This window comes from Mus pahari, chromosome 2, assembly GCF_900095145.1.
Source record: "Mus pahari chromosome 2, PAHARI_EIJ_v1.1, whole genome shotgun sequence".
Classification (NCBI taxonomy): domain Eukaryota; kingdom Metazoa; phylum Chordata; class Mammalia; order Rodentia; family Muridae; genus Mus; species Mus pahari.
In genome coordinates this window covers 154,495,601-154,506,291 of record NC_034591.1, presented here as the reverse complement: position 1 = coordinate 154,506,291, position 10,691 = coordinate 154,495,601, and the positions used below count along the sequence as shown (strand labels likewise).

Sequence of the window (10,691 nt, the reverse complement as noted above, 5' to 3'; positions counted from 1 at the left end):
CACACACACACACACAGAGAGAGAGAGAGAGAGAGAGAGAGAGAGAGAGAGAGAGAGAAAGAGAGAGAGAAAGAGAAAGAGAGAGAGACAACACAGAGGCAGATGCAGTGAGCGACAGAGATAGCGAGAGAGACAGTAGATGCAAACTGAGAAAGATGAGAGGGAGAAAGAGAGAATATAATGCTGTGGTCAGGCAGGAGGGGGAATCAGGAATGATTGTGGAATAGGGTGAATATGACCAAAATATATTGTATTAAATCTCAAGGAATTCATAGAATATTATTGAAATGATTTTCCTGGACTTTTAAAATATAATCCCACCATATAATGTGATTCTGTATTGCTCTCAGCATAGCTAGGTAAGGTTCTTCATCAACCTTTCTCCAGGCAGCTATCATCAGTCGGGTCTGCTTTTCCCTGGTGCTCTTTGGTCCTCAGATCTAATACCTCGTCTAAGAGTTTTGCTTCCGGAGTCTCTTCTACTTCAGTTTCTTTTTATGATCAAGACTTGTTCAACTTTCAGTTCAGCTCATTCCTGACCTCTGCTCTCCTGACCCATATAACTATTTCATTAATCCAGTATGACTTACAATTTTATTCAGAGAAGTTTATGTAGACATTTCCAATAAAATTTTACTGAGAATGTATTATACGTTAAGAAGTGTTTTGGATTATTGTATAGATATTGTAAAAAGGAATAGGAGGAAAATTAATAATGTGCGATTTTGTAGGTAAGTATTATGTAATATATGTATCCATAAGCAGGCACACTTATGCCATCACTGAGACACAGGCATCTTCTATGTGTTCTATTGAGAACGGTTCAGCTAAGTCACCCACTACACTTCTGCCCCCACAGAGTGTGAGATATTAGTCTGTGGTGTTACATGGTTAAATCTGGGAGAAATTTGACAAGGGCACAGTAATACCTAGATCACCAGGGACACATGCGGTTTGTCAGCTTTTTAGGAGAAGGTTGGCTGGCCCTGAATTCCCTTGGAGTACTGTGTCTGTTTCTGGGGACAGCCTCTAGCTCTAGTCTTAAAATTTGTTCCTCTAGTGAGTAAAAGGTATTATTCTGTTTCACTTATTATGGTTCTTAATTTTTTGGTACAATAGTTTTTGGTCGACAAGCACTATTTTATATTTATAATTATATATACATGCATATATAACTAGTTTCATGTAATACTGTTATATATCTTAAAATGCGCTAAAACTATTTAGACTGCATTTGTAGAGAGAAATGAAGAAAATGGAATAGATTACACTTATGTAAATACACAGTGTGATCAAGTCTATAGTATGTTTTTACATATATATATATATATATATACTAATATATTGATGGACATATGCTACATATTTATTTATGTATCAATACATATTCAATATATATGTTATATATATATATATAATATACATCTTTATATTTATCAAGTTATTGAAAATTTCCACATGAATTAAAGGTAATGTATATTTATGACTAAAATTTATCAGAAAATATTCACTAGAGTAGTATGCAGTTACACAGCATCCTTTTAAATGCCATCATAAAATTAAGATGGGAAATGCATGATGGTTTCATTTGGTAGAATCTAAACACATGTATGAGCTCTGTTTTCCCTTCAGATCACATAAATAGTTCACATTTTACTGAAGAGTTGTGTATATAAATAGCGTTCTATTTGTAGAAATAAATTTTATTTTATATTAATAATATAAATGTGTACACATTTTATTTCACATACACACAGACACAGACATACACACGTATACACAATCTGTAAGATAGACTGAAAGAGTCAGAGGTGATAGATGACACCAAGGAAGCTTTTCTGGATAAAACAGGAGAGATGCACACATGACTTCAGTTGTGAAAGACGTACGAAAGTTCATGTCAGACAAGAGCTCCAGCTTGTAGAGGGGAGACAAGCATGGAGTCCTTCCATTAGTCTAGTCATTGTTAGTACTTGATAGTTTCTTGTAGAAGGGATGCTAGTTTTCTTCAAGGGTGAGGACCCAGGTAGGTTGGCCACCCATCAGTGGATGGCTGATACCAGGCAGTATGTGCACAGCACAGATTGGACTAGAGGTATTTATAAAACAGAAAAGGAAAGGATAAAATTAATAATGGGTCCTGAAAGGGGTGGTTATGGGAAGAGTTGTAGAAGCATAAGTGGGCATGATCACAATGTATGGAATTCTCAAAGAATTAATAAAAATATACCCTCTCATTATTATTAGTTGTCTCAGCTTTTCTTTTCTTTCAGGTGCCAAATGCTGTGGGCATAGTATGTTCATGAACAAGTGATTTCATTAACTTTTGTAAATTTAATCAATGTCCACTTCTACATACTACCTGTAAAGAATTTATGTTATGCAATGTTCTTATGCTATTCTAAAAGAATACTATGTAAGCACAGCCAACTTAAAACCAAAGGTTATTCCACGAAGAATGGTGAGAATAAATTAATCCTGGGTAATCCTTACTTTGTTAAGGATCTAGTTTGACAGTCTGACGAAGTGTGTGCACCATTTACAGCTTTAGAGTGGCCAGAAAGCTTAGCTCTCCTTTTCCATAAATATTCTTAGTGCCTGTGCACGGGCTTTCTTCCCTTCTCTATCCTCTAAATTAACCACTTAAACCAACTCGCAAAAAATAAAAGTTTAGGAAAGCCATTAAACAGGATGAAGGTTGCCTATTTTATAATGAGTCACAGTCTGTAATCATTATTTTAATATGGTGAAAGGAAAATTAACTCTCACCTGGAACCTAACTTTTATTAAGCGATCTTACAATGAAAAATAAATCTGACATATTTTCTCCTTCAAGTGGGAACAATGCTAATTACGCTCAGGCAAGAACTATGAGGAGTCTCTGATGCTCACCTGTGTGCCCAGGTCTCTGGAACATTGTGCAGGGAACACACCGTGAAGCTCAGGTGGGACTGGAGCCCATCGCGGGCATGGGAGACACCTCCGGGTGTGTGCACAGGCTGGAAATCTGTACAGAAGCTACTGCAGTACATGTCAATTAGCTGATAGATGGACTTTGATAGTTCCGCTGTCACTCTCTCTATGAAGCCTATGGGAGCAAAGGATAGAGATCGAGATGTCTGTGAAGGGTCATATTTCTCATAAGCCATCAATTATCGCTTTGAAATCTCTTATAATGAAATTTAAATAAAATTTAATTAAAATGACCTGCACTAACTGAAGCCAATTAGCCATCTGGGCCTCCAGAGGCAGCTTGGCATAGCTGCAGCTGGATCATCTGTCTACACACTTCCATCTCTTCTGCAGTACAGATTTTGAAAACATAACCTTTTAGTTACAAATTGGAGGTTCTTTTCATGATTAGCTTGACATGCTGATCAATTGAAATTTGCAATCAGTTGTCTTCTACTTTACGGATGTTTTAGAGTTAACTTTAAAGGATTGTATTTTCTCCATGATTTATGATGACCGCAAACATTTGCTGGATGCTCATTGCCTATCAGTGATGCCATAAGGGGACTGCCAAGATGAGAGTAGATTTTAAAGGTCAACTCGACATTACCTACAGTCACCTGAGGATTTTCTTTTTGTGTTGTGTTGGCCTGAGGCATGTCTATGGGGAATTGTACTGATTGTTGCTTGCAGCTGCAAGACCCAGCCCATGGTGGGTGGGCTCATTCCCTAGGCTTGATTTTCTGAAGTATGTAAGACAGAAGAAAGATAGATGAAAGCAAGCCAGAAAGGATCAATACATTTCCCACTTTCTACACTTGACTGTAGATGTGATATTTTAAATCCTTACTTTGACTTTCCCTAGATAATGGCCTGTGTCTTAGAATTGAAAGCCAAACAAGCCCCTTTGTTTCTACATTACCCTTTCTCTTTCTTCCTTTCTCCCTTTCTTCCTTCCTTCCTTCCTTCCTTCCTTCATCCCACACACTCTCTCTTTTCTTTCTTTTATTTTCTTTCTTTCTTTCTTTCTTTCTTTCTTTCTTTCTTTCTTTCTTTCTTTCTTTCTTTCTTTCTCTCTTTCAGGATATTTTGTCATAACCACATAAATGGAACAAGGGCATTGATAAAGGAAAAATATACCAAGCTAACAATTTTTCTATAAGAGCAAAGAAGTTGTTAAGGGACAAATTAGCACATTAGATTCTTCTTAGTGTCTGCTGTGACAGGATTGAAGGACACTCTGTATCAGGTCTCTGGCACAGTCGTTTATGGGCACACATGCAACTTTCTCCAAAGTTGCTTCTCAAACAAAAAATAGTGTCTTGGTTTCTAGTTGTTTTGAGAAGAAAACTGCACAGAGAGCTAGGGTTCCTCATGAGTGTTCTGCACGGTTCCAGTGTTAGAGGATGTGGGCTCCTTAGGATGGAAGCCAGCCTCAGCATTATGCTTCTCCCCACAGCCTGCCCCCCCCCAGCAGTACAGCCCACAATTAGGCACTATTTGTTGTTGCTCAGCACACGCTATTATTCACTTATTCAGAAATGCACACAGAATTTATGATAGACAAACTGTGCTTATTTGTCTCATTTCTTAAATGGTGCCCCCCCTTTTGCAACAGCCTGGGGGAAGATGAGCAGAGAGAAAAGGCTCTAATTAAATTTCTCTGAGAAATCAGCAGTGGGAATTAATGAAGCAGAAGCAAAAAGCACCATTATAATAATCCTAAAACAAGCCTTGTCAAACTCTGAAGGCCATCCAACAGGGATTTTTCCTGAATCATGGGTGGTAGAGATTTGAAAGTTTCTAGAAGAATGTTTTTTTCTCTTCAAATTGTTCTGTTGGTTCTTTAGAGCAAGAAGCACAGACTTTCTGTCAGTAACTTTCAATCTTGTCAAAGTGAGACAGTGAATATATATCTAATGTTATTGGTTTGACCTGAAGTCTGTATTTTTGAGAACTTTAATTATTTTGACATTTATTACATTCTTCTCTTTATTACTACTTCAGACAGACAGTTTTGGGTTATCATTTGTTTCTGAGAGTTTGTTTAGTAATGTCCTGATGTAATCTGTGTTCCCAGAACTCTGGATGAAGAATACATTGAAATGTATGATCATCAGAGGACACGGGGAAAGGTCAGTTAGCAATTAACTGCTATAAAGGCATGAAAACATGAGATCAGATGCCAAGGATTCACTCCAAAATCTAGGCGTGGAAGCTGGAGAACACTGGTGGTTAAGAACACTATATGCTCTTACTGTAGGCATGGATTTAATTCCTAGCATCCACATGGCAACCCACTATAATTTATACCTTTAGCTACAGCGGACCCATTTCCCTGTTTGGCCCCAGTGGGCACCATCCATATCAACATTACATGCAGTCAAACACTCATATACAACAGAAAAAATAAAAAAAATTATTTTAAAAAAATCTGACAAACTAGTTTATATCTGTGATCCCAGCACTGGGAGGGAGAAACAGGTGGCTTCCTGAATTTTTTGCTATGCCATCAGCCAGGCCAAGCTATAGCAGGAGACCTTGCCTCAAAGAAACGAAGTGGAGTGAGACTAAAAGAGACAAGTGGCGGTGATCTCTACCCTCTAGGCGCATGTGCGTGTGCACATATACCTGTACACCCATACACGCACAGCAATAACATCATCAAACTATTTTGTGAATCAAGATCTTGTGCTTGGAGAAGAGATACAGTGAAATAATATCTGTCCCACCTGTATTTTTTCCCTGAGCAAAGAATTGCAATGTTAATTTGTTAGTAAATCAAATATACTAATTGAAATCTTTTGTGATTTGTTGTGGAGTATAAATCTTTGGGCACAGTTCTGTTTATTTTTATGGACTCTCATATTGGAACACCCTGAATGTGGGAGGAACAAACCTCATTACAGCACTCCAGATAGACGGGGTGGGGCTTCATTAGCATAGCCGTGCCTGTGCTTTCCACAGATGACCTTGAGACTAGTGCCAGGAGTATTGTGAGGCAGTCTGTGTCTCCTCTACCCCTCTATATCTTAGAATCTTCTGACACTAATTTTGTACTAGTTTAGGTGTTTTCTCCACATCCTTTGCCCCTGTGTTACTTCTCTGATGACACATGGAGGATGACTCTCATATCATTGATGTCCTCTTTCCAAATATTGGAATTAGAATTTAGACTGTGTTTCTCATACAACTCTACTAGAAAGATTAACTTATGTGGAAGTTTGTTGTTGTTGTTGTTGTTGTTGTTGTTGTTTTTAATGCTTTCCATCATCACCTCTGCATTTAAGCTAATCAAGTAAGTTATGTAGTCCCTGGAATGTTCCTGTGCCAAATATGATCTCCCTGTACAAATACAACAGGCTCAACAACAGGCTATCTATTTTGTGTCTATTGGGACAAATGATGATTTAAGGTGATTCAAGAGTCTTGGGTCCCAGAGCTAAGAAGTTTTAGAGCTGATGATGGACATGATGTCTTCTGATTGGACAGTGGATCCTGCTCTGAAGCACATGGTCACACACACACACACTCTTTATTCTACTTCAGCTTGCATTCCTCCATCCTAGATTCTCTTTGAGTCTTGCTTCAGAACCCACTCCTTCTGCCTGGTCTATCAGCTGGTCTGTCAAATATAGCTTGAGTCTAAATTAGAGATTAATGTCTTTGAACTTCTTGCAGTATCTTAGGATGACTAAAAGGATTTTTAAAATAATTCTTGCTGCATGTGGTGAGACAAGTGTTTCATTCCACTTCTTGGATAGCAAAAGTAGGCAAATCTCTGGAAGGTTGAGGCCAGTCTAGTTTTAAAAGTGAGTTCCTGACCAGCAACAGGCTACGTAGTGATATCAATCTTAGAAGAATCAGAACAGAACACACACACACACACACACACACACACACACACACACACAGAAACAATAAAAAAACAAAACAACTACCACCACAACAAATCCTTTCACTGTTAAGTATCTCTGCTTTTCTCATTTTATAAAAACAAACCAGAATAAAGGTTTAAATAACACCCTTCTAAAACAATTCTCTTTTGAATTTAGCACTTCCATCAGTACAAGGGATTTTAAGAATCTGTGCAAGCCATTTCCCCCTTGTGTGTGTGGCCATGTGTTACCACAATATTAAGATGCATAATTGAAGAAAAAAGGGAACAGATTTCTAAGACTTATGTCTTTTTTCTTTTTCTTTTTTAAATGTTGGAATGTATATTTTTGTTACCTTTTCTTGAAGTCTCTGAGTTCTGATGAAAATTCTAAAATGTGGGAGAAAAAAAAAAAGAGAAGAGTTTGTGTTACTAATCCAGGAAATAATCAAAGTTCTAATATCCAAAAAAAAAAAATCAACATATGATACTTTTTCTTGGATGAGAAAGCAATGCAAGTGTTTCTCAGTTTATTTATCTGTGTTGCAGATTAAACACTGGAAATCTATATAGTATAATAAGAAATCCTTCTGGATATTGCAGTGAGTAATGTAGGTTATTAGAGTTTTTAAAAAGACGTTGCTCAAATCAGCTGAGCCTTTCAGTATTAAAGCACCCTGCAGACCTTGTCAAGCTCCGTCTCTCCTCCATGGCAGGAAGCAATCTTCTGTTATAAGTGCATTTCAAATGCTCAGTGTTCCCTGCCTATCTCTTATTCTTAGCAGATATTCAGACACAAGCTTTGATGTACATCCTAAAGAGGTCTGGATGAAGTATGAAAAGAACTATATAGATACTCTTCTTGGTTTTATTTCTCTCTGTTTTTAGAGCATTAATTAATTTATAGTTGAACAGTGAGGAAAATATATTAAATCAAATCACAAATCAAGACCACAATCTGAAATGTTATTTTTTGCATTCTCCTCTCTGTCATTTGTAATCACATCCACAACATGACGACTATATTTATGTCTTTTCTGGGAATGTGGAATTCCTTTGCTGTCTTGTGGCTTTCTGGCTTTAAGTTCATTACCATGAAAACTATACATCATGACTCACATATTCACTGAAAATAATGTTTCAATGGAAAGTAAAGTTCAAGTTTCTTATAAGATCCATTCTAATTGACAGAAATGTTGAAAGACTGAAAAATAATTTTATTTTACTAATGGGCTCTTGATACACAGACTATAGTTGTCTAAAACCCCCAGACTCCTCATAGTCTCCAGACCCCACCTTTTCAGCAGCCAGACAACAGGAGTGATTACCATTCAAGTCATTTTTCTCTTTGATTAAAAATATTATTTTTTTTCTAAAGGATGTTAATTAACTAAACAGCACATTTATTAAGCAAATAATCCAGAGAGTAGCTGTTTCTTTATATCAAAAAACTTCAATAGGATTCCTTTAGAGAGAAATTATTTTCTATGGTTAAAACATAATTAAATTTGAATGTAACCTTTTGATTCAAAATGTCACTCTATGAACCTCAGAAGCACTTGTGTTAGGTAAATATTTCACAAGAAAGTAGCATCAAACAGTAGTCCCAACAACTCCAGTTAATATCTTCGTTCTGTCCAGGTGGGACAGACTACATGAGCTGTTAGCTGGGTTCGGCTAGAATTCAATTTATTCAGAAATGTAGACATGTATTATAAAAATCACTATGACATCCGCCTATAGTAAATAGGCAAGAACATATTTTCCACTCTGTGCTTCAGTTTTCTGGAGTAGTTTATAAAAGTGTATTAAATGAGTTTCTGAATCATAACTTGAAGGCTAAAGATTGCTTTTAATACTAAGTAGGAGCATAGAAGTATAGTTATGATTTAATTCTTCATTTTGCCAAACTTTCATTTATTAGATCCTTAATTACTTCCCTACACAGCAGGAAATAGTGTTGTGCACGAGGACCAAAAATGAACCCAAGGATAAAGAAAAGCTTCTCCATTTGAGAGTTGCTGGCAGAGACGCGGACCCTTCTGTGTTGGTTAACTTAGATTGTAGTGGGTAGACAGATTGGGTTTGTTGACTTTTTAATTGTAATTGGTTACTGCACAAATCATGCAAAGTGTATTTAGTATTTTGTGCCAACATTCTTCTATCCGTAGACTCATGATTAAGATAGGATGATAACCAGTGCGCAGGATCAGGGCACATAGCATGGAACTTTAAAGTCTAAAAAATAGTGAGGATCTTGGGGTTGGGGCCGAGATGAGTGAACAGTTTATTAATGATGCACTTTAAATAAAATACAATTCTCGATCCTCAGTTCTGTCCATGAAATCATTATCTTCATCAAAATTAGAGGCTACCTATGATTCAGCTGAAAAAAAAAATCACACACGTAGTGCATAAAATCACAAGGTCTGTATTGCGTAAATCTAAACTTTTCTTGAGCATAATTTAAAAAATAGGTCATTTTCCCACAGAAGGTTCTTTTGGCTTAAGATCTACTGAGAAGTTGGGTATCTTGGAGAAAAAAAAAATTAAAGTTGTGTTTTAGGCATTTTAGGAAGTGACTTCTTGGGAGATCAGAAATTTTATTCCTTAGAAAACTTTAATATCAAGTGAAGTGCTTCTTCATCAAAAAAGTGATTTTCCTTTCTCTTTGCCCCATTACTCGTTTCTACTGATCCAGTACGAGGTGGATATAAAAGTTGAAGTCCAAAAAAAAAAGTTGAAACTGTCTCCACAGAAGAGAGGACACACATCCACACTTTCATATCTGTTCCTCTGTGACAGAAGTCAATGTTGGCCATGAGATGAGGGAAGGGGAGAGATGGGGCATGTGGTACTTAATGCCTCCACGCTGACCTTGGGAGGAAGACTCAAAGCTACCACAAGGATCATCCCAATTACTAGATGGTAACTTGGCTCTGATTTAACCTCACCATTGAAAACAAGAATGGTTAATTAATTTGCCACAATCAGATTCAGGTAGGAACTAACATACCAAGAGCAACCCAATCCCATTTGCAACACTGAAAGATTATAATGTTTGCTTATAGTTCTAGGTGCTTGCAATATTCCAAAAAGGTAATGACCAACAAGACACAAATTATGTGTTGGGAGCTAATTCTCACTGGCTTGGTTTTCTGGATTGACTCCATTTAGTGGAAGTGAAGAAACTTTTAATTATCAAGTTTGTAGAACTATTTATTTTCAGAACATGTAGGTGGTATTCTTTCCAAAACTCTAGTATTTTTGTTTTTGTCCTGACACAGAGAGAGCATACAATCAAATTAAATGTGCACTCTAAATATTTCTCACCCAATTGTCATCTGGCAAGTTCATAGATCTTAGTATCTATACAAAACAAGGGTTAGATACTACATAGTTATTTCATTTGCTTCTATACTAGTGGTGTGATGGTTGGTGGTGAGTATCCGCTTGGCTCAATCTAGAGACAAGCAAGCCTATGGGTGTTCCTCTGAAGGATGATCTAGCTAACACTGGCCTTTGAGTACCAGGGTTATCTTGACTGTATTAACTGAAGTGAGAAGTCTCCTTCAGATGGTAGCATTCTCTGACTGGGAGCCAGGGTTATGTGGAGAGAGAGAGAGAGAGAGAGAGAGAGAGAGAGAGAGAGAGAGAGAGAGAATGAATATTAAGAATATTAAGAACATGCAGTGATTGAGGCTCCCTGACTTCAAAGGCAACATGGCCAGCTACTTTCAGCTTCTGATGCCTCAGTTCCCTTGCACTGATGCACTCACTGTTCTTGTCCCTGCACTGATGCACTGTTCTTTGCACTGCACTGATGCACTGTTCTTGTCCCTGCATTGATGCACTCACTGTT

The 10,691-nt window shown here is 37.2% G+C and overlaps 1 protein-coding gene across 4 annotated transcripts in view; it reads right to left on the bottom strand.

The window, feature by feature from the left end:
• Pik3c2g (phosphatidylinositol-4-phosphate 3-kinase catalytic subunit type 2 gamma) overlaps window positions 1-10,691 on the bottom strand; it is a 333,974-nt gene that overhangs the window by 236,725 nt on the left and 86,558 nt on the right. For all 4 annotated transcript variants that reach the window (XR_003843304.1, XM_029535677.1, XM_021191148.2 and 1 more), the window contains 2 exons: window positions 7,186-7,219; window positions 2,893-3,088 (listed from right to left, as the gene is read on the bottom strand). Coding sequence is in view for 3 of the 4 variants with exons in the window: in XM_029535677.1 (XP_029391537.1) it covers window positions 2,893-3,088; window positions 7,186-7,219 (230 nt within the window). In the remaining variant the exon portion in view is untranslated. The remainder of the gene's footprint in view (window positions 1-2,892; window positions 3,089-7,185; window positions 7,220-10,691) is intronic.